The sequence below is a fragment of the Spodoptera frugiperda genome, chromosome 6 (genome assembly GCF_023101765.2).
Source record: "Spodoptera frugiperda isolate SF20-4 chromosome 6, AGI-APGP_CSIRO_Sfru_2.0, whole genome shotgun sequence".
Lineage (NCBI taxonomy): Eukaryota > Metazoa > Arthropoda > Insecta > Lepidoptera > Noctuidae > Spodoptera > Spodoptera frugiperda.
Genome location: NC_064217.1, coordinates 3,895,668 through 3,920,198, shown reverse-complemented (window position 1 = coordinate 3,920,198; position 24,531 = coordinate 3,895,668). Strand labels below are relative to the sequence as shown.

At 36.0% G+C, this 24,531-nt stretch overlaps 1 protein-coding gene across 3 annotated transcripts; it reads left to right on the top strand.

The window, feature by feature from the left end:
* The first annotated feature begins 765 nt into the window (after positions 1 to 765).
* LOC118267412 (uncharacterized) lies at positions 766 to 22,290 on the top strand. 3 transcript variants are annotated; one of them, XM_035581387.2, is made up of 2 exons: positions 766 to 1,042; positions 18,411 to 22,290. In XM_035581387.2, the coding sequence occupies exon 2, from the start codon at positions 18,412 to 18,414 to the stop codon at positions 18,898 to 18,900; it is 489 nt and encodes a 162-aa protein (XP_035437280.1). In that variant the 5' UTR covers positions 766 to 1,042; position 18,411; the 3' UTR covers positions 18,901 to 22,290. The 3 variants fall into 3 exon arrangements, with proteins under 3 accessions (XP_035437280.1, XP_035437279.1, XP_035437278.1); XM_035581386.2 differs by lacking the exon at positions 766 to 1,042 and adding an exon at positions 10,977 to 11,256; XM_035581385.2 differs by lacking the exon at positions 766 to 1,042 and adding an exon at positions 17,745 to 17,995.
* The last annotated feature ends 2,241 nt before the right edge of the window (positions 22,291 to 24,531 follow it).

Sequence of the window (24,531 nt, the reverse complement as noted above, 5' to 3'; positions counted from 1 at the left end):
CCGCTGCCGGCGAGAAATCCAGTCTGCTGTATGAGAAAGAAAATCGAAAAATTTAATTAAACTGCAGTAGGTCGTAGGTGCAGTGGCAAATAAAAATAAACTAACTTATTTAAATATTTGTGTTTACAGATTAGTCATATAAATAACTGATCAAATGCTTCACTTAAGTGAAGTGAAGAGCATACAATCTCATCTGCATCGGTATTACAAAAAACTTTTCAAATATTTTGAATACATTACCATAATGAACAGAATGTTTATGTAGGAACACTTGGATTTGTTTAGCGCAGCTGCTAACACCTAGTACTGCAAACTGCAACTAATTGATATCTGCCAAAATTACTCTCACGGGCTGGCGTCAGTGTGTGTAGACTGTAGAGTACACTTGCTCGTTTGGTATGTAAGGAATTTGTTCATTGTTACAAGGCTGTTCTTATTCTGCTAATTCATGTCTGTATACAGTTGGATCTTTGTCAGATTTTTGCAATGTATACTGTTCACGTTCGTCAAGTGTCTAGTCATTAGTGTACTAAACCACTTGTTGAGCCCCTAGCAACAGCGGCTGGTGGCGGCAGGCGGCCGGTGCAGCGGGAGCTCCGGTGGTGGTGGCTGATGCAGTAGCGACAGTTGGTCGAGATAATGTGGCACACGAGTGTCGTTCACACGGGGTTCATGCGTCGCACGGCGATGTGGCGGTAACGTCACGCCGATATCAGGGCAAGACGCTGCGCCGGCGGCTGGCGTGCGGGAAAGAGAGAGTGCGGCACACAGGTGTGCGCCGAGGCAGCCGGCCCATCAGCTGTTCGACGCGCTCGCTCGTGCCCGTTCTGCCGTTGCTCCAATGAATGCCGCGTGCATTGCGGGCAGCCACTGAACCCAGTGTTCGTCGATAGCCGCCCGCGGACAGACGCGCGAACCCGCCCGTTTGCCCGCCGATTCTAGCTCGCTTCCCGCATCGTATCTCGGATGTGTCAGTGTGTGCATGTTTGTGTACCGTGTTGTCACTGACGCGGCGATCGCGAGCTCTTTGTCTAATTAGCAGGTAGGCAAATGCTTCACTAAACTTTTTTTACAGTCGGCCGGATACAATCGACTTACTTTTATGTCGGTTTATTTTTCTGTCGTAATTGAATTTTATGTAACTCTCATTGTTCTCACTTTTTATAGTTATTAATGCATACTATTGCTGAGAGTTGTTTTAATTATTTACAAGTAAGTATACAAGTAGTGAAGCGTAAAGAGAGCAGCTATTTAGAAACAAAGGTTACGCTCGACGCGGCGATAAAAAGGGCCGAAACTGGTTTTCCGTGGAAAGGCATCTGGCACGCACTAATTGATATAGCATCAACTGACGTTTATAATTATGAGTGTCGAAGTGGAGCGGCGCACAGACTTACAATTTGTTAATGCGATTAAGAAGAAAGTCCTCATTAATGCATTCTGATGTAATTGGTAACCAAGCTACAGGAGTACACACACGCACACATACACATAGCTACACTATGAATAAAGAACTTTTACACATTTATTTATGAACTTTATTTAGGTATTTGGTAAGTATCTTTCGAGTGACCTTGGTGGGAGAACTACAGCTGTGTAGGTATAGGTGCGCCTGTTGTACTGTTGTACTAACAAGGTCGTTACGATTCAAACCTATTTGACCTCATTTGAGGATGACACATACATACATCTGCCTTCAAAAACTAAAAAGAACATTGAGACTGCAGCTAAATACTTTTTCGTAATAATCTCACAAGTGATTGATAATGTGCTTAGTCGAGAGAGGGGGGCGGGTGGACGGTGGGAGGAGAGAAGGGGGATAGTGACGCCTATGACGTAATGAATTGGTATGCGATCATGTTGACGTGAAATTAACATTAGTTCTACAATTACAACTGTTTAATACGATTTCTAATGAGCTATAAATATCATATGATCCACTAAAAGATTGTATGTAGATACGTACTTAGGTGTAATGCGCAGTAAGTAGGTATTTATGCACGTATTACCCGCACGCGATCAGGATGCTATTGCCATATTGTCGTTGCCACCTTGCCGAATGAATACCGGCTGCAGTAAGGCAAGTGTTACAACGAACGCTTAATCATTATAAAAACCTGACACTTTTATACAATAAAGTGGGGGATGGGACAAATGGTGCAACAATTTGATCCTCAATATCAGTTGAATGACACTATCATAGCTACAAAATTATAAGTACTTATATAGATCAGCTAAGATTAGCCCGAAGGCCAACACTAAATGACCAAAGTGAATATGCCTATACGTATACAGACTGCAAATTTCAAATTAAAAATAATCTAATTATTTCTAAGACCTATTATGAAATGACTTATGAATGTAAAATAAACATTTTGGCAAACTACGAACAACACTACGCTACGTGGCGTCGTAGTAAAAAGTTGATAAAACAAAAAAGTTTTGTTACTTTGCAACTCTTTTTGATGTTGCCAGTTCCAATAAAATATTTAAATAAATTGGAGGCAATGTGCGGGCGTCAGTTACTACTCACTTGTATGATTAAATACTGGTTATTAGTAATAAGCAATTAAGATAATTTCTTCATTGTTACTTTTTGTTGGGGATATTTTTTGTCTCTCTTCCTCATCATAGTATGACCGTTGGTAATTATGATGTTTGCATGATTAATTAATTATTGTCATTTTACAAGTCTCCAGACTGCTATTAACTTTTATTTGTATTCATATATCATTTGGTGACCTTTCAACACGTATAAATATACATTGTGGTACCTACTGACTGAGTAAACGATTGCAGCGAAGGTTTTTGATAAAAAGGGAAAAATAACTTGAAGTAACCTTGAGACAGAACAAACAAAGGAATTGAAATCATACACTACATCATAACTGAACACATAAAATCACGTTGACATTGTATTGGAAGAGAGAGAGAGAGAGAAAGAGCAGAGATGAGACCTGAGTGTTTTTGGAAGAAAGACCTTATGTATAGACCCTAGATCGCTTTTCCCTAAAACAGGAAAAATCAATAGATCAATATTTTGGCTAACTGAAGATATCTACTTTAGGACAAAACATTAAAAACTATCAGACTTCCATATTAAACCTTTAGATGTTCTGTCACCAAACAAAAAATGTCACGAGCCCATAATCCCCTACAAAAAAAGATTCCTTTAACAAATATGTTACCTTACAATTGTTCACAACAAATTGAGGTCCAAACAAAGATCTCCATGAAATCACCCACAGCCAATGGTCAATGACAGTCAAGAATTTATCGTCCCTTTTAGCCAACCCAGATCGAATCGAGAATCTCGTGTGAGCATTTACCCGCACCCGAGGAACTATTAAGTTATTTTACATATTTTACACATTACGTACTGGTACAAATTTTTCTGTCCTTTTCACAAAAAATGTCATGAAGGACATTATTTTCTTTTAGGTACTGGTACCAAATTTTCTGTCATTTGTACAAAAAAAATGTCATGAAGGACATTTGTTTCTTGACTTTAAACAATCCTCTTAAGAAATATGTTCCGAACAAAAATTGCCACGAGCTCAACCACCGCCGATGGAATGAATGACACATAAGAATTTATTGTCCTGTAACCAGTATTTCTCCCGGAGCTAAGAGACAACTGAACGGTGCGTTATTATGATTACGAGCTAGAGACGGAGCACAAAGTTTATTATTGCCAACTTTATGTCCACCACTGACTTTAAGTGTTAAAAACCTGAGATTTTTATGTTGAGACTCAATATTATTTTCCGAAGCCTGTTTTGAGAGTTGGAACTTCATTTGTATGGCTGCTACCCGAAGGGCTTGCGTCGGTTATTAGTCCATAATCATAAACTGAGAGTAATTTGCAAGAATGAGTTACTAATGAGGATTTTTAATATACATTTTTTATCACTTGCCGTTTTGTGTAATTCGGAATCTTATACTCAGTAGCTTGTTCTAGTTCAAAACAGTTTTAAAAATACTAAAACATATAATCTGTAACGATTGATAACTTACTGCGAGCAATAACTACATAAGTACTTATTTAATCAATAAGTAATGCTAAGGAGTACAGTTTCCCACACTAGTCAGTTAGCATTATAATTAAAAAACAGCAAAGTCTAATTAAAAAGTAATAAACGTCAAAGTGACAGTGACATTGACAGTACTGAAGTTAGTACAAACGTCAAAGTTCATGGCTAGGATCGAATAGTACTTAGTACTGCATAAAGTGTCAGCGTTAGTAATTATTCCTTATCGGCCATATTTTTTCTTCAGAAAGAAATATTATTCGTTGCACAAGCGTAGTATGAATGTATGACACGTGTCGACTTTTATGCCGCGCTGTAACTATAAACAGTATTGGAGAACTCGTTTTCCGTTAATTTATATTGTGGTTAGAGTTTCCGATTACTTCATGAATACAATCATTACTGATGGACAGTTTAGCTCTTTTAGGATTTATCAGGAGTTGCATTATTTGAAAATGTACTTTCAGCTGCGTCAGTCTAGTGCACAATGTTTTAGTATTAATTTGATTTTTTTCAATAGTACGACATTACATAAAGTATGTCATGTAGATAGGTAATTCATTACAATAATATACTCTGACTTCTGCAGCTTACAACACAATTGAACGTATTACTCAATTGACCGTGTAATGTACATCATATTTTAGGAATAAATAAACTTAACATTACAAAATAAATTCAAAATATTGCTTTTTTGCCTTGAATATTATATGACCTTTTACATATACAAGCCTGCAACAATACGGTACCTGCACCTACTAAAATTTTTGCACACCGTACCTATATCAGCAAAAACAATAACGGATCAAATAAAAAAATAGGACTTAATTCAAACTAGGAAACACGGAATCCTAATTCAAAATGATCAATATGTCAGATTTAAAAAAAAAACAAAACCAGAATTAGTTCTAAAACCAAATAAGGATGATAAATGCTCGCAACGACTTTGGTTTTTAAAGAAGGTTGAATTAAAACATGGAAGGAACGGACCAAGGTTGACTACTAGCAATTTATCTAAGAATGACCTTGACTCACATAAAATTACCGAATAAGACAATAGTGATGTAGTAAATAGTAATAATGTGCGAATAGTTATCGGTAATACATAAACTACCGAATACATATTTATTCCAAAATATGTCAAGTATATTAAGCGTGTAAGGAAAGTTGAATTTTTAAGTAATAAAATAACTATAGAGGTCGTAGTTGTCACATGGATTAAGGCTTTAAACAAGAATTCAATGAAACATTTTTATTTGATCTATAGCTCGGCTTATACATAGATAATATTATAAATAGCAAGGCAGGTATATCTATCTTATCAATTATCATATTATCAGTAACATTGGCATAATGAGTCATTTTGACTGATGTGTACATATTTTATTACATCATTATTTTCTTAATATTACGACAAAATCTGGATGATGCAAAAAACATTTAAATAGACGCGAAAATTGAGTGTTATCTACCACTTAGTGAAATAGTAAAAATGGAGGCAATAAATTTTATAAGCATTTTATCTAAGACATTATTTAAAAGAATTAGAGCTAAAGATAATGATAGTCAGCTATATAACATTTAAAGACAAATTATCTAAATGTTACACTGATGACAATGCCTTAGAAGGTAGAAGGAAATAAGTAAATAAAAGCACATACCCATTACAATAAGGAAATCTATTACAATATACAGGTATTACACATATACTGACCGTGACCTGAAAATGAACACATCATTATAAAACATTTGCAAATCTAGAATATAAGTTCAATACCTTAAACATCATCATCATCAACAACCAGAAGACGTCCACTGCTGAACAAAGGCCTCTCCCTTACCTAAAACAGCTTTAAAAAAAACCTGGCACATCAAAAAACAAAACGCAATCAACTAAGAACACGAGAATTATGAAAAAAGAAAAAAAGCTAAAGAAGAAAAACTTGGTTAAATTGAAAGCGGACGATATGTAACAACGCAGCCTGAATCCATATTCCACAGTCTTGTCTAGACGATATAGACGCAGCTATCTGTATTCTGAACCATCCCAACAGGACGTGTTAATCGTCCCAATAGTACCAAGCTTTTTTATTAAAAAACTAACGCGTAGGCACCCAACCATTGAACGTACGACCTTTCGACAAATTTCTACAAAAGACAGACAATTTTGACCGTTTTTCCTTTTTACCTAATAAGGTGAAAATTCTTAGCGTTTTCTTTTTCTATCCAATTTTCATTTAAATATGGAAACGTAAAGACAATAGCACGTGAAGCTACCCTAAAAGATAATTTTCCTCAAACCATTTTCAACCTTATTGCAATATAGTTAAGAAATGTTTCAGTTTAGTTAATAGGTAGTACATTACTTTGTTTGTTTTAACTTATCGCATCGTACATAACATTTAATTTAAAGCCACATATGGTTCCACGTAATAATTATGCAGCAATTATAACAAATAGTAGCGATTCGCATTGAAAACTGCTGTGAAAATACACTTTTTATCATGAATTTTTAACAATGACACATGGAAAAACTAAAAATAAAATCCAATTATGATAAATATAATCGTAATCTTAAACACAAAATTTTTCATAAAAATCCAAAGTCATCGTCCACAATCTTCATTCACTCGCTCAATTTAGTTCAGTACTCATTCGAGAGTGAATGGAAACTATAAAAACGTTAATAAAATAGCGAGTTGAGCTGCATTCCCCGCTACTTCCGTCAACCATTCAATTGCACGTAATCCCTGAACTCGATCCCATTAGTTTGCATACAATGTCATTGATCAAATACCGTCCTATGTATTCTACTATACATACGATGAATAGCATCAATTTACTATTATTTATTAACGTTTTGTCAACTGAAATGTCCTCTTCTGTCATCTTTAGTGCAATAGCAACTATCAACCCTATTATTAGTATATTTAACTACATACATACTACATTTTCTTTCACAATTGGTTTATAATCCAAATCATTTATGTATCGCTTATTCGTTCCAATAAATTAAAGAGTAAACAGTAAAAATAATATAAAAAGTAACGATAATAATAAATTCATCACTTTACTGCCACGGGTTGAGAATATTGTAATAAAATATACTGGCATAATTTAAAATATACAATGTAGGTCAACTCACAATACTATATTTAGGCTTCACCACGATCGGTTTCGAAATGTACAACTCCATTTATTAATCCATGAATAACAATAACTTTCTTACCGTAAATCGAAGAACAATGTAATTCTAGCCAGAATTTGGTTCGTAGTGTATCTTCATCTTCATATTCCCACTATCAAATATGTTAATTAGTTTGTTGAAAATTCTCAGCTAAAACTCGTCTGCAACACTTCCAGTAGTTCCAGTCAGCAAGTCTCCGACAATGGGAAGCTGCTAAACAATATTCCGTGGAAAGTTAAGCTTGAGAGCTCGCAAAGGACTTAATAAAAGTGCTAGAAGCAAAAAATCCACATTCCCTCCGCCTCAAGGGCTTCTGTTTGTCTTCAAGTCTGGCTGGAAGTGCATTTGCTTAACATAATACAGGATCATGGACTATCACGGGCTAGTCTGCAATTTGTAACATACCATACTTAAAAAACACAGTTCTAATCGATGACAAAAGTCAAATAAAGAAAAAATAATATTTGTCACAATTTTGAGCGAATAGTTACCGTGAACATACAGGATGCTACTAAAACGAATAATAGTCCTTTATTAAGTTTCTTTCAGAATAAATGATGACACATTTCTGATTCTATAATTGAGTCTGATAACATTCAGTGTAGGTAACCATTATCTCATTTCGCTCCCAAATCGCAACTGTAACAGCGATAAGCTACGATGACTAAGTGAAATCATATGATCACTGTCCATCTGTCATCACGAAGCCATATCTCGCCCAAATGTACTAAGCTATTAGACTGATTTGCGAACCCGTAAATACATAAACATTATATACCTACCTAAGTACATATAAACGTGCCTACACACGTTGCCAGAGAACCTTGTGTTGGCTGGCATCATAACCTATATCATTTATAAGGTATATGCACACCTACGTACTTCAATACATAAGTACGAAATATATTGTAATACATACTGTGACGTCATCAATCTGTGGCGAGAACGTTACAATATAAGTTTCGTGATTATCTTTTAATGTTTCGGGGTCAGACACTGCCATCTAGCGGCAGTCAAGGTGAACTTAATATAGCTGTTATCAAGCGTACTGAGAATGCAGTTAATATCTTTTGTGTTGTACTAATTAGGATCGTAATTCTTAATAGTAATTGGTAGTGTTGCTCTAATGATTGAGTTTATTGCAGAATAATTTTGTACTTTAATTACTACTTGATATGCGATTTAATTGTAGAACTGGGCAATTTTGACACTCCTTACAATGTAGCAGTTAACATAGATACTTTGGCAGTGCATTAAATATTAATATATGTACTACTATGTACATACTCGTACATAGTGTGAAATAAGACCTTAGATTTGTTACCATCATTCGTTATCTCTGTCGAGTTTTCGACACTATCAATCGTTCCAGTTTGCAAAAAGCCAATTGTCATTTCCTTGAGTGTTACATAAGAACGAGTGCCTTCGTCCACCGTTATTCTGGCAGTGTCGGCGACTTGAGGCCGTTGCACTGGTACCGCTTTCCGAAATTGTGATTGCAAAAGCGCGAGACGTCGCGATCGCGAGCGGCGGCCGGTGTCGCGGCCCGTGGCACGGGCTGCGGGCGGAAGTTACGGTGAACGGTGCCTCGGTGGCCTTGGAGCGCGGCCGCCGCGCGCCGAAGGTGAAAGTCTTGACGGTCCGCAATTATTGAACCTCGACCTGCCATCCTCCGATATTCGGGTTACACCAACCAGCCGTTATCAACGCTGTGATGCGTTCCGGCTCACTCCCGACTTCCGCATTCTCAAACCCGACCGATCGTTTCCGACCCTAATTTTACGGGCTATATATACTCACTTTACGAAGAATAACAATCGGACCAAGTTCACAAATAGATAAAACATCGGATGATAACGATAAATCAGTGTTAGGACAATTATTTTTATACGGCTAGCAGCGTTGAGCTGCACCTTCGCGGTTGATTGAATATGGCAGTTTGAGGGTCGATCTAACATCTGCTTGTGTCACTGCTTGGCTCTCATTCAAATTTAAATGTATTCAATTATTCAACACAGACGTATTATCAATATGAAACTACTCTTACATTATCGTTACGACTATACTCTGCAAGCAGAATTGATATTCATGCGAATCTTGATCATTTTTGCCAAAGTTATTATAGCGCAATGAATATTCTCAAGTAGTAATTACCTAAATGAAATATTTTAACCATTAAAATATTTTCTATCCTATATTTTAAGCTTCTCTAATATCTAAATCGTGGTATTTTCGAAAATTGCATTTGTATTGCAACAAGTGACTCATGTGGGTTTTTATAACATATGCGCACGTTTGTTACATCTTTGATTGTTTTTAACCGCTACAAAAGAAAACTTCATTAAAATAATAAACAGCTTCATTTCTTATTTGCAACTGTTTAAAGTGTTTGACCAATGGTTGAGAAGTTTATTAGTAAACTATGACAGAATATTGCTTGTATTGTCGGCCTCATGCCAAGGGCAACCCAAGCTCAGGTAGTAACTTTTTAACGACTGATTTTGATAACAGGCTTCGCTCGGAACTTGTGATCGATGCATTTACTGTTCATGTTAATATTTTAGAAAAAAAAGACCAACGTGGTCTTTATAGTCAATAATTTAAAGACCACGTCTTTTGGTAAATTACAAACCCTATAAATTCACATAAAACAGTTCAAAATGAAGATATAGGTAATAAGAATGACTATAAATGAAATGTGAATAATGCAAATGCGAGCAGCGCCAACTGCCAATGTTTATAATATTGTGCGTGCTTACACATCGATGAAGGTCGGTACGGTTCGATCTTTTTATGCAGTTAATTGTCCGATCGCAATATACAAATCCATAGTCATGGTGACGAATAATCCGAACAAAAACGTAAAAAAGGGACCCGTTTAGAAACACAGTCTACAACGGAATCGAACAAATGATAAGACATTTTGATTTCTATTTCCTCTGTAGGACTAAACAAGTCAAAACATTTTAGGGAATAGAAATTTCCTTTGCCAGTAAAACATTGCAAATAACGTTAAGAGAAGCTAGTTTAACAGTTTCATTTTATAGCTAGAGAAGAGAAATGCATAAACATTCAAATAGAAACCTTAGATAATTCAAGACTGGGTCTAATGTATGTTCTAAAAATATTCTAACATCCAGATGATTGTTTTGTCTTTTAATAAGCTCAGCATTTACCTGTGTATCTACGAAGTCACCTAGACCCAAATTCCTTACTTCTAATTACGAGTGTATTACCAAAATATTTCACTGCAGCAGCGTTCTAAATGGCTTCAAACTTAATTGTCTACATCACATTAGCGAGATACAGTACAGCAAATGTACAATCAAAGCTGGTCGTAGCCTTGAATATCAATTGAGCAATATTTTTTTTGTGATCGAGCGATATACTAATGAATTAGAATTTTGCTTCAATTTCAATAAATTACTATATAACCTTAGCAATTCGAAGCATGCACTAATATAAACGGCAATTAACTTTTAAAACTCAGAACGTGTTAATATTTTACTTAAAATCTTTATCTTTATAGAGTAGACGAACAAGTGGCGTTTACTTGATAAGCCAACAATCGCAATGAGATATTAAAAAAGGGGTCAACAGCAGTGACACCCTATAAATAAAAATTATCAAAAAGGCACACGGATTACAGTGAGGATAATGAGGTATCCTTCGCTAGGGGAGCATCCATGGGCCGCGCTCGGCCGCCCGCGCGCCCTCTGTAAATCACCACAACTTATGTACGGGAGTAGGAGTACAGTACAGACGCAGGTCGGCAGTTCGGCGCGCGGAGCCGTCACTTGCACACGTTCGCGACTCGCTTCCATTTAGTTATGTAGTGCTCGCTACTCGCCTGTTTGGACAAGTGCTAAGTTGATCGTTTTATGTGATACACCTCGTTGGCATTATGTTTAATTTAACCGTTCGATTTTTAAATTGTTTCGTGTCGTATCATTGTTATTAGTTTTGGAATTTTTGAACTATTCAAGTGTATTATTGTACTTACTTTGTGGACTGTTGTTTCTTGGATTGTTAACTCAGGTAATGTATTTTAATTTATATTAATTAGTTTTGGGGTATTGAAATTTAATTTTTATTTAAATAATTTTGGCTTTCGAAACTTTTTTCAAACAAAGGAGTCAATAGTTTAATTGGTAATTTCTTACGTAATATTAAGTTGTGAATAAACATTTTTGTAAGCACGTAATATTTTAATTGCTCGTTTAAAGGTAGCTGTCGTAATACAGAGTAACTTTCTTTGGTATTTAAGACTGAAGGATTTGTTTCAAAGAAATTTATTGTTGAACTTTAAGAATTTATAGATACTGAAATACTTAATGTCAGTGAAATAATACTTAATGAAGATGAAGAAAATAGTAAACAGAAGCTAGAAAAAAGCCAAGAAGATTAAATAAATAAAGATGCAAGAATCTTAATACATGTTTGGAATGAAAGAGATAGGACAGACAAAGGAAAGTGATGTTTTAAAAAGTATCTTATCGTGTAACAGTAAGTAATGTACCGATGCGCTATATCATTACGCTGTGTGCGTGCCGGGCGGTATTGTGTGTAAATAAAATAATAAAACTTATCTATTCAATAATAACAGTTATCGACTTTTCGACGCTTCACTTTAACTAATTAAGGGAGAAAAAGTTTATAGATGCATTTGCGTTACTGGTTTCTGCGAGTGGATTATTGTGGTATAATTTATTTTCTAAGGGTCCTTTTGTTCGACGATCGGGTATCGCTATCTCTCTCGCACTGTAAGAGCGTGACAAACGGTATTCGAATTCTACTACCGAGATTTTCAGAATAGGGTTTCGTGACTCGATATTATTTGTGAAATTTTGATTTGGAATTGATGTTCCATATAAGTACTTATCGTTTGTTTAATCGCTGTATTTTGATAATCGAGTGCAGATATTGGTAATTTTTTAATACCATACGTGTATAATGCAATGACTGTACATATAGTCATTTGCAGAAAAATGGTATTTTATACGTTCAAACGAAAACTAAGTTTTTTTTTTAAAGACTGATACGTAAAGTTGCCAAACAAAGAAGTTTTAGATCATAACTTACCCTTAAAATAATGAAATAAATATTTTCGACTGCAGTGTACCTATCTGTACTACAAAATCTCATATAGCTTACACCTACATCAGCCTTATCATAAAATTCACCACGAGTACAGTCATCAACTACCTACATTACATTTCTAAACAGCTTCGATTTTAGCGCTACAAAAATATTAATCAATCTCTGCAATACAACGTCTTTATCATGTATTCGATTACATTTTACAAATAAAATTATCTACAGAACATAAGTTAATCAAATCATTACTTGACCCCACCCAAGTTCGTTCTCAAAGCGGCCCGAACAAGTTTTATGAAACATTTTATCTTTTTTGAATAACTATTATCTCTCTGTTTTGGTAGTAGGCAGAAACACCACGGTGCTTACTTCTTTGGCTTCCTTAACACTCTGTTCATTTATTTGTTCACACGTGCCATTTATGTTACCGTTTCTTTTTTTACCTTGAAGGATATTTGCTTCTCGTGCATCAAACTCTGCATCCATTTTAAAAGTACTTTTGTTTTCTCCCAAATCAGGTATATTTTTAACCCGTGTTAATTTTGTCGATTTTACATTCAATTTAACTACATCAATGATGCTTGTTTATCAATATGTTTTATTCGTTCATTTACCTATGCATAGGTGTTTATACCAAATGGGTTTTCGAGAAATAACATTTTATGTTTAACCAACTTCAATATGAATCATAACTTTCGTAGAATTATGAAATTCCCAAAAAACGTTCATCCTTCTTTAATTTTTTTCGTAGGTACTCGGAAATTTAATTTCCTCAAATTTTCTGCTTATGTCTAAATTTTATGTAGATCATCATTTGCAGGTGTTGAGCCAAAAAGGGACAGCACTATATCAGCGTCTCTTACGTAGAATATTATAAACTTTACTGACGTGGGAAACGTGCCAAGAGCTCCACTACTTCTGTTAGTAAACTGGAAAAATAGAGCTTAAATAACTTGTGAACTAAGTATTTTATGTTCAGCTTGTGATTGTTTGGTATCGGAGAACTTTAATACAAACTTACTTCCTACGTACACATTTAGAAACGTTAAGTTACGAATTTTATACATCCAGTGTAAAAATATTGATTTTGGTTATCAAAAGTAACAGCGACATATTCCCCTTAACATCGAACAACAACAATGTTCGTAGTATCTATAACAGAGTCAATAAGTTTAAAAACCGCGTCAACTACGTAGCCATTATCCGTGATTTATACGCAGTGAGTCGCATCCATTGTCTGCTGTGGGCTATCAACGTTATATGGCGCTCGATTTAAACACGCAAACTATATTACATTAAACATTTTAACTACCTCACATGCTAAATTACTCAGTATTAGGCTTTTACGGCTTCCTTTGTACGTCTCAAATACTTCTACAGTATTGTAAAGGCTATTCTTTGGAGTAAGCATATGATCAGGTTGTTTATGTTCGAATATCAATGTCACCGCGCTTATTTGAATGGGGAAATTTCTGCAACGATTCCATTTAGCATGACTTCACAGTAATGACGCATGGTAATAACTTGTTCAAACAATCCTCGTGATATGCCGTAAAAGGGCAACTTCCATAACTGGTGATGATGCTTTGTATCATCTTAGAACATGTGTAGATTCTACAGCAATAGACCATTACGATCACAAACATGTTTTCTTTCCAAAATCTGTTTAACTAAACACCATCTCATAAACAGATGCCACGTCTATAAACGTTAAAAAGGAAACAAGACTTAACTCTGTTGATAAAACGCTTGAATAATTTCCTTACAACGAGTAAACCGAAACGATCTTGTTAAAGTATGGATAAAAAGTAAAAAATCTTGCAAAGGAAGTTCGAAGTTGTTCTACAATAGGTCCCTTCTTATAGTAGAAACAGAATTAATTAATCGTTACTTGCGACCTAGAAAGGTAGAACCCATTGTGAGGTCATTACTTACATAAGCCGACAGGGCTTTGTGTGGGTAATTGTTTCAAAAATATGATTCACCCACTTCCATAGAAAATTCTTTGATGTGCAACATTGAATCATGTTATTGGTGTTACACTGTCAAATAACATGATGTATGATTAGCAAACTGAATTTTGGGACTAAAACCCTTAATAAAATAATTAGAAATGAATTTCAAGTACACTAGTACAGTAAAATTATAATGGATATTAATGAACAAAAGATAGAATTGATGTAATACTCACGGCACGGCCCGGTGACGCAACACTGGGACTGACATCGGACAATCCCAACATCGACGTCAATTGCAACACATTTACCTACACACATGTGAATTTTTGTAATTTTTCAAATGTCAATGGAAACTATTAAACAAATATTTGATAATAGGATATAGAATAATAAATTTGGCACACCTACTTTTAAGAATGCAAATATCTAAATCGATATGAGCACGGCACAAGCAGAACTTTGATCAAATCACGTTTTTCTTTTTTCTAGACAAGTCTGAAAAACTACAAATAAGTTATAGAATTAATAAATCTAAAGAAAACGATTTATGTTCTCACCATGTTGTAAGGGAACAAACGAAAAATGAAACTAGCGATTAAGGGCACGACAGAGAATAACGTGAAAGCGTACAACGATGCGGGAAATTAGAGAAAAATCTCTGTTCGAGAGATCGTCAAACAATTGTTTCGTATCGGTAATACGTTACCACCTACATTCGCTAATTCATCGTATCATACGCTCTCCATAAAAGGTGTTCTATCAAAACGCCTACGTGATCTAAAGCGGTTTAGCAAAAAATAAGTACGTCGGAGAAACATTTATTACCTCGAAGGATGTCTACACGAAGTGGATTGGGATTCGTTACGTCTGCCAATGATTCCTAATGCAATCTCGCCTTTATTTTGTTCAAGTAGAAGCGAGTGAACCACTTTTACACCATACGGCCCTACCAACCTTCTATTAAGTCAGATTGTTGTAAATTAGATCTCACGAGCGGTATTTTCCAACTTCAACGAATGTTCCTTACACGACAAAGATCCAAAAACGAGAGCATGTTATCACTTTGAATGAAGCAATACATAAACTTTTGAAGCAAATAAATCATCGTGGAACGGGAAAGAAAAAGTTTTCACATTATAAAGTTAACCATACAGTCATGTTACTTGTGTCATGACATGACTTATTCGTTGAAAGCGAAGAGAATTGATAACGAATACCTTATTCAAATGCTGCATTGTTTATACTGTCCTACATAAATCCGAAAACTGTGGAGATTTACATTAAATGTTTGAAATGACGAACTAGCAGCCGTCGCATCATCTACTAATGTCAAATGTTACAAAAAAGTCCCCTATATTATGGTGGCATTCACATATCCGTGGATTCTTGCCCCCGGCTCGTGTGGGACAGAGAAAAGAAAGTGCAGGTAGGCAGTAGCGTCGGTCGACGCGGGCGAGATTTATTAGATCGTAACTGGTGGGGTCGGCAACACTCGGTGCTCTGTCGTCGCGCATTCGCCACGAAAAAATAACAAAACACGATCCAAGTGTAGCACATTGCATATTTATTCATCTTTGATTATGGTTTTAATTTGAATTTGGATTTCTACGCCATGGCAGCTATTGTTAACAAAGAACAGTCAGATTTCTTTACAGAGAAAATAATCTTATTTTGTTGTAACAATTCAAGGAAAACTTGCTTGAAAAATCAATATAGGTAGCGTGGCTGAAACATAAACTATTATAACTACCTAGTTATAGGTAAACCATCATCTACAATAGGGAAAAATAATATCTGTGTGCTGTGTGAATTGGTTCTGAATCACATAAAAAGAATGTACTTATTAATAAGATTAAAAAATAAATATTACGTAAAATACTAAAACACGTGAAACTCTTCGATGAACACAATTTAAATCCAAAAAGTTTAAAATCATAAACTGTTTAGTCTATGGTTGAAAAAAAAGTTTACCGAATATTTAAATGTCAAAAGTGGCTGTCAACGTGTTTACTGCAGTTTTTATTACATCACTTTAAATAAAAGTAATAGTATTTTCGATAGGTATATGCAATAACAGTTAGCAACATCGATATTAGCTGTTTCAACTCAATATTACGTCACATTTTAATGCTGAAATTAATATTTCGCTCATTACGTAGCTCTGTATTGGAGTAACATGGAATTTTATGTTTTAACAGGTAATGAAAATTTCCGATTCAGTTCAATTAGTATAATTGTATTCACATTCTTTTGTGGTTGATTCGAAAGCTATCGATAGTCTTTTCTCTTTTTGTAATTTCTAAAGCTATCTATACGCGATTGCTTTTAATTTAAAAGGTGAAGAATTCCAAGTAATTGCATTCTGTAGTGGCAAATCTTTTTGTTCTCAGATAACCTTGGTTTTATAACATAATGCGGCTACCTGTAAAATAATACAGACGGTTGTAATAATCAAAACGCAATAAGAGATACACATATTATTATGAATCAGGTTTTAAAACAAAAGCTTTGGGTTCAAAGGATTCTTGGTAAAGGGCTATTTTAGTGCAAAAACACGTAGCGTGTAACGTCTTTTCGATAATAAGTTTTCGAACGAACGTGTTTCACACTAGAACTAGTTCAGTTTTTATGAATCCTTGCTTAGTTTGTACACTTTTGTAGTTCTGTTTAGAGGATTTCGTAGAAGCTTTAAATTTACAGCGTCGTTCTCACAACCGAAGTGATTATGTTTTGGCTATTCGAGATATTATTCCATCTTTTCTTTTAAAATCAATAAAAAGAGAATTTTGCTCCGCTGTTGGATAATCATATCCAAGAATCTAAGGTATTATCTCTTCTTCTTTTGTTCCATGATTTTAGTACTCAAGTTAAGACCTTTCATCCTTCTACGGACTCAGTCTTTGAAATTTACCCCTAGGCTTTGGTTTTCTTGTATTCTTGTATTAGTAGTTCGTAACGTAACCAATTGTAAAGGTCGCGGAGTAACATTGTTACCTCAAGTGTCCTTTGAGCGTTCTTGCTACCCCGGACGATGATTTCTTGTGCCAGTCTCGTTTCGGATGTAAGTTCTTCCATAATCGATGCTGTTCCATATTGTTTATATACATTTTCGGAAATAACTCCAAATTATACTATCCCGGTTTTCCCATTGTTGATATCTATGTGGGTTTTTCAATAACATTAGCATTTGTAGCCTATTAATTTTGTCAAGATACAAGTGTTTTATCGAACAGGAAAACGTATTTTCCTCGTTTACTGGATCTATTGCAATTGGGTTACGTATTGTACATTATTTGGGCAGAAAATATTACTCGCCTCTTTTGTCTAGTAGTAAATTTATGCGTCGAGTCATGACCAGCAAGCAGCAGCGTCTAAAATGACGGCTTCGGTCTACGTCATCCGTTTCCTCTCCATACGTACGTAGCAGTACATGACGCAATTGGCTTTTTCAATGTCTTATCTACAGCGAGGTATGTTGTCATTCGCCGAGTGGTCGTCGAGCTGCGCGCACGCCGCTCACCGCACGATTTATTTTTGTTTTATTTGTGTCTTTTTGCTTTTTTATAGTCGTCGAGGACAAAGTGACGAATTGCGCGCCTGTATTGTGCCAGTGTTTTGAACTTTGTGACATTGGAGTTACCATTTTTAAAGTGATCAAGTCTTAGTGAATTGCCGAACATGTTTATGTCAGGGTTCTTCATCATTTCCCCTGATTTATTTAGGTAGGTGTTGACGAAATGCATTTCAAGGTGCTTTTTATCTTTAAAACCTGTTCGCTAATATCTGTTGTAGTTTTGATGTGATTGCGAATGGAGAGCGGATTATAACGAGTTGTGAACCTGATTGGCCCGTTCGGACTTCGATGCATTGTTCTCCGATTGACCTAGTACTTGTTATTATGAAATAATTAGGGCTTCTCCTTGACTCGTTCACATTCCGTCACGGTTTTCATATAATATTGTCTTTGTGATTAATGAGTTGCAGCGTTAATTTTTTAAATCTTTCAAAAAGGTCGAATACGTGACTCATAATTTTGTATAAAATTTCCCGGTACTTTCCGGTTGTTCTTGTTCCAGTCCCATTACGAAAATTTACGTTTTGCTAATATGTGCTAATGTGTCCGCGTTTTTGTTACAGAATGACGCCGCAAGAGGAGCGCGAGAGCTCACGCGGCGCGGAGATCGCCGACGCCTTCGAGGACGACATGTTTGGACCGCCACGCACTGAGCCCGCCGCTAGGCCCAAGCTCTCCATGATCTCGGCGCGCCTCCGCGCCAATGAAGAACGAAAGCGGGTCATTGAGATCTGCTCACAAAAATTAGAGAATATTGAAGACCCCGCGCGAGACTTAAGGCGTTCAGTGTGCATTAACAACACATACTGCCGACTGAGTGAAGAGGCGCGTCGAGAGAAAGAGGCGAGACGACGACGAGCGCGGGAGGAATGTGATGACTCGTGGGTAGGGAAGAAGGCGCGACGTGCTGTCGAGGACGAGTGCCTGGCACTGCTCGACGCCATCCCGGAGCTGGGCGACGCCAACCTCGGCTGTGCACAACTAGCGCGACAGATGCCACGACAAGACGTGCCCCTGCTGCCTCCTGGGCTCTTAACCGTTCTGGACTCATGACCGCGCCGTCCTGCGCACCTCCACACCTCACTGTAAGCGAACACTGTGTTCGCGTGCTCCTGATGCGAGCCGCAGGCTGCGTGCCGCGCGCGTCCAGACGCTCGGCTGCCGGAGACGGCGCTCCGGCCCGAGCCCGCGGCGGTCCACCACCGTGGCTCAAGAATCACTGGACTATTGATTCGTGTTTATAGTTTACGTTACCCGGAACGGACTGTCGACGTTTAGCCAATTCTTTGTTGTTTAAGAAGAGTACTTACTTTGTTAGCGTGTTTTTTATTATTTAGTGAAAGTTGCTCAGGCGCTGCCGACGGGCGCGGTCCAATTAGTGTTCAACGATTAATTTTTATCGAACAGAGGACTCTGAATGTGTGTTGTCGCTACAGTGAGGCGGCGCGCTGCCCTCACTTGTGGTGCAAGTTTAACGGTTCATAACGGAGGCATAGTTTTAAGTGATAATTATTATGTTATATTATTGTACTGTAAAGTAAATAGTGATTAAGAGATAGTGCAAAACGACTGGGAACGGTTGCGTAGATGAGCGGTAACAAAACTTCCACGCTTACTTAGTTTTATTCGAATAGTATTATTTTGTGCTGCCTTTGTGAGATCGGTTACACGTAACTGAATAGAGTGAAAACTGGCGTTCTCGATGCACACATACACGTTGTGATTGGAATAATAAGGACGATAATGTTGGCAACTTGGAATCAAGTCTTAACGGAATATTTTCAATTTGAGTATAATTGCTAACAAAACTAGTAGTCAGTAAGATGATAAAGGAAAATTCGTGACGTATGTGTGTGTGTCACCAGTAACTCGATGGTTTTAGTTTCCTTATCAAATGTGGCGCGTGTCGACGTAGAGGACACTAACGTTCGCCCAACATTGGCGGCCAACAGCCAACGTTTGCACGCGCCTCACATTTTACTAACAAGTCCGAGAGTTACTTTGAACGAGTTTTGTTTTACTTTATCGTTTTAAGTTTTATTTAAACGTTTTTTTGTTTTGTTCATTTAAATGTTACCCTATTGCTTATATTATGACCATTTAAAGCTTTGTTACCATTATTATGATATTTAATTGGGTTGTATCTGAGTTTTAGAGAAATATCGTGACATTGTTAATTTATTTTGTACAAGACTTTATTTTCCTCTTATGAACGTTGGTAATATTAACTTTAAATAATTCCAATATCAGACTTGCATCAAGTGTTAGTCAATTTAAACAACGTTCATAAGTTGGGGGATTGTGTGTAATAAAAAGCGTTACTTATCAAGCGGTTGTGCAATAAGATTGAAAGCAATCAATCGTTCGATTGTGCAATTGATCCATGGAACAAGCGAGTTCCTTTTCTTTTGAAATCTTAATTGTCGCAAAATATATCGCTAGTAGCCCGTTTCGCCCCCTCTGAATAGTAAATAGGTGGGGGCGAGCGGGGGCGCGGCGCGGCGCGGGCGGGGGCGCGGCGGGCGCCGGCCGTGGTGTGGGTCTCTGCACCGTTCCCAGCACTCCTGTGATATTAGCCTAGCCTGTGTGTCGTATTTGTGCTAGTTTCCCAACCGACTTGTTTGGATATTGTGCTTGTAAAAAAGCTTAAAAAATTAATTCCTTTTCTATATCGGCCATTTTATACGGATTAACCGAATTTTGAATGTCGTTTACCCGACGGTAGGATCGCATTTAGAGTTTCGATCACCATTTGTGACGAGTAGATGATTTTGTTTTGATCATTTGGTATGTTGTATGTAATGTTGAATAATCATTATTGTATTATAAAATTTATAAAGTTAGACGCTTGTACACTTAGCTGTTGCCCTTATTAGGGGATAATGATAAGATGATAATATGTCTACAAAATGAAATTCATACAAAAATGATGATTAGTGTTCTAATACATTTCGGTCACTAGTTGTTAAAGTTTGCAAGCAAAATGTACTTTATTAATTGAAGATAAAACGCACATATTTACAGATAAGTAGATTTTTCAAAATACTGTAAATCGGTCACGTTTGTGGGCGCACAGAGTTCAGTAATCGGACTGTGAGTTGTCATGTAAAAAGTTGATAAATGTAAAGCAAGTTTGGTATCAATCAAGTGTATTGTCCTATAACGGGTTTTTATTTTCTAACGTATCAAGTGACCAAGAATTGTTTTGATCGTGCTTTCTAACATTCCTATCTGCTTGTCATTAATGGCAACGCGCCGTAAGGAGAATCATTGTACTGGTACTATTACTTGTTGAAACGTGACTACTCCTTGGACGATGTGAGATTCTTAGAAAATAAATAATTTAATACCGAGCCTCTAGCTTTAGTCATTCAATCGTGTTGATCGGAAAATGTAAGAAAAAGAAAAGGATGTTGCAGACTATCACATTATTGAATCAAACTCTCGTTTGTTTCACTCGCGCTCCTCGGGAGTGAGCGAGACAAAGAATGTATCGAGATGAATGTGTTGAAAGAAATTGTAATATTGTGTCGATAATACTCCAAAGCAATTGAATAATTTTATTGGTTCCGTGTGAGGTTGAGATTTGAATAAACTAAATAGTTGAGCTTATTTGGAATTTTATTTACTTGGCACTCCTGCATATTGTAATAATAGATTCCCCAGTTGTTTTTCAATATCAAGCATTGGTGAGTCAGTGGATCAGTTGAAATGATTGAGTCATCGTTCAGACCTAAAATACGAAACTACAAAGAATGAACAGTACGTACAGGCAGACGAATTCATTTGGGTATTAATCAGGTTATAAATAGAAATGGAATGAAATTAGTGGGAGACACAGTGAGCTCAGCGGCTGGATGGGACGGGAAGAAAGGGTTGATGTAACAGTTGTTCACCAATTGGAAATAGATATGAGTAATACCAATATTCTGACGTACAAAGTACACAATACCATATGATCCGAATCCTAAAGGTTATTTAGAAATCAAGCTCACACACACTCGAATACAAACGCCGATAATTACCTCGTAAATGTAACTAAGTATTATAATAATTTCTAGCTATCTTTAGTCAATTTCTGGACAGTTTTCCTGTTCTATTCTTCATCGCCATTGTGTCAGACGTCCAATGCTGATAGACCTTCCCAAATGATACCATTATTACTTTTGCTTTTCCTAACTCCTATTACAATTTCTTTTACACACATAGATACGTTAATTTTAAGTTATTAATATGTATATGTGGCATCTTACAATACATGATATATTTAAAGCAATGTTCCAAGAGGCGAAGTATTTTACTCGTTTGTGAAATAGTAAATTTAAGAGAACGTTTTGTAAATGTTATCATAATTTTATTATTGTGACTAGCTGCTATTTTATAAATGTTTCCTGTCTTAAGCTAAGAGATGGTCAATAAATAAATATTAAATATTAAACTGTATTTATGTGATTTTATTGTTCAACCATTACCTTTAAGCTCGACACAATGAAGCATCATTGAAAAACTAAATTTGAATAATATCCATGCAAAAATATGAATAAAGTATACAATAAACAAATTAAATAAATGATATTACGCAACGAATCAGTATCTTCTACAATTGGCAACCAACTTGTAACAAATGTACCTCTAGCAAATGTGCAATTGTTTTTAAACCACTGTGGCCGTTTACCATCAGATGATCATGAACAGTGATCAGTAAGCTGTGTTGCTGTCATTAGCAGTAAGTATACACAAATAATACATAAGTATTAAGTACATATCTACTTAAACAATATCGCAGAAAAGAAGGATTAAGAAGTAATTAGATAAATGATGAAACAAAACAAAATCAATTTTAGATTAAAATGTGACTGCACGTTTGACGTAGTGGCCGCTGGGCTACTACTACGGGCTGTGTCGTATGGGTCCGATTCCCTTACGAAATAAAATCATAGTCTGATCCACAACTTATTGGTCCAGGTTAGAATGTAAGATATATATGAATTTGTTTACATTTGTAAATGCAATTAACACAAGGGAATAGTAGTGTGGAGGTTTTAAAAGAAACCATTGACCTGAAGACAACTTCGTTCATTACAGGTATTTAGTATCTAAGAGCAAAGATATAAAAGGCATGGTTTAATCAGACAATTCTGCGGTTAGGTATTGCGTACAGAGTTCTGGGACTTGCAGTCTTTGTGTGTATCTATGCATGACGTAGTACCTAACGATAATTTCTTAGAAGTACCTAACGTAGACAAATACATAGCCACATGATACCTACATATTATTTACGACATCATGTTAATCATGTCGACATGTGATAGCCTTTTTATTATTATTTTACTTGGTAACAGGGTCTTTCCTGTTACCTTCAAAGGAGCCTAACTTTTGAGACGAAAAACTAGCGCGTGTGGGGTTCCTACTACACTTAAACTACCACAGTGGTCACCATTATCACCTATGTAGCATGGGGTGCTCCAAATATACCAGTTTTGGAGCTCCCATGTGCAATGCCTAATATGGCTCGTCCCTAGGGCACGCTATGTCTCCCTTAAGCCTCAGTATAGATATGTCAAGTTCTAAAGAGATGAAATAATAAAATATGATAGGGCTAACATTCATAACCCCAGCTTACAAACCTTCAATGTACTTCCAACCTGCCTATCTGGAAGTCATTGGGGGAGGCCTATGTTCAACAGTGGATGTCTAATAGCTATGATGATGATGTCGTTGATAAATGCAAATTTCAAATGGAAATCCAAAATAATATTAGTGAAATAAGTAACGCAAAAAACTTCTTCATGGAATCTATACGCGTCATAGCTACGCTTTATAGCTAGTAGGTACCTATATTCTAACTTATAACCACTGCACCAAATTATCAAATTCAATAATACATACAAATAAGTACTGGGTACTTTATTAATATTATAATGTAGAAGACAAACAAGATACAATCAGACAATCTTGTACGTTACGAATTTCAATGAGAGAAAGGAAATAAGACCAGTCAAGCGCGAGTCGGAGATGTGTGCTAAGGAAAAAAATGTGTATACAACAATATAATATGAGGACCTAATTTAAGTGTGTATTATAAATAGGACAACCTATCGTGGGGCACATTAAAAAAATAATTGCGAAATAATTGCAAAGCAAAGATGCGCAAATTGTACAATGTCAATATGTAACATCACTTTTCACCAGTTATGTTTCGAGTTACATACTTTAGAGGTGAGACTAACCTATGCCATAAACAGGGCCCAATTTCATGCTCCATGGTATAACAAAGTCGACATTTTTTATTTAAAAAACATAATATTTGTTCTAAATTAATTGATCCTAATAGCTCCCACATTCAAACAACGTTCAGATACATTATGCATTAAGCATTCATAAAAATATGTTTACGACATAGAATTTAATAAATAATATCGTTACATAAGTTGCATAATTTAATACTTAATGCATTTATTAGGTACAATTTATCAATTACTTTTAAACACAGTAAGAATTTACCTACCTATATGTGTAAAAATCCGATTTTACATTATAATACTACTACAATATCTAATTTATAAACTGCTGTTGTAGAACTAATAACTTACGAAGTAAGTGGGTGGGAACTGTAGCATAGGAGCACGTAACGCCATCTAGCGGGATTTGGACGAAACTTCAAATTATTGTGTGATAAAAGTA

Excerpts from the sequence above, each read along its gene's own strand:
- LOC118267412 (XM_035581385.2), top strand. The coding sequence starts at position 17,952 with ATGTTTATGTCAGGGTTCTTCATCATTTCCCCTGATTTATTTAG. Across the intron at positions 17,996-18,410 it reads ATTTCCCCTGATTTATTTAG|AATGACGCCGCAAGAGGAGC; the intron begins GTAGGTGTTGAC and ends TTTTTGTTACAG.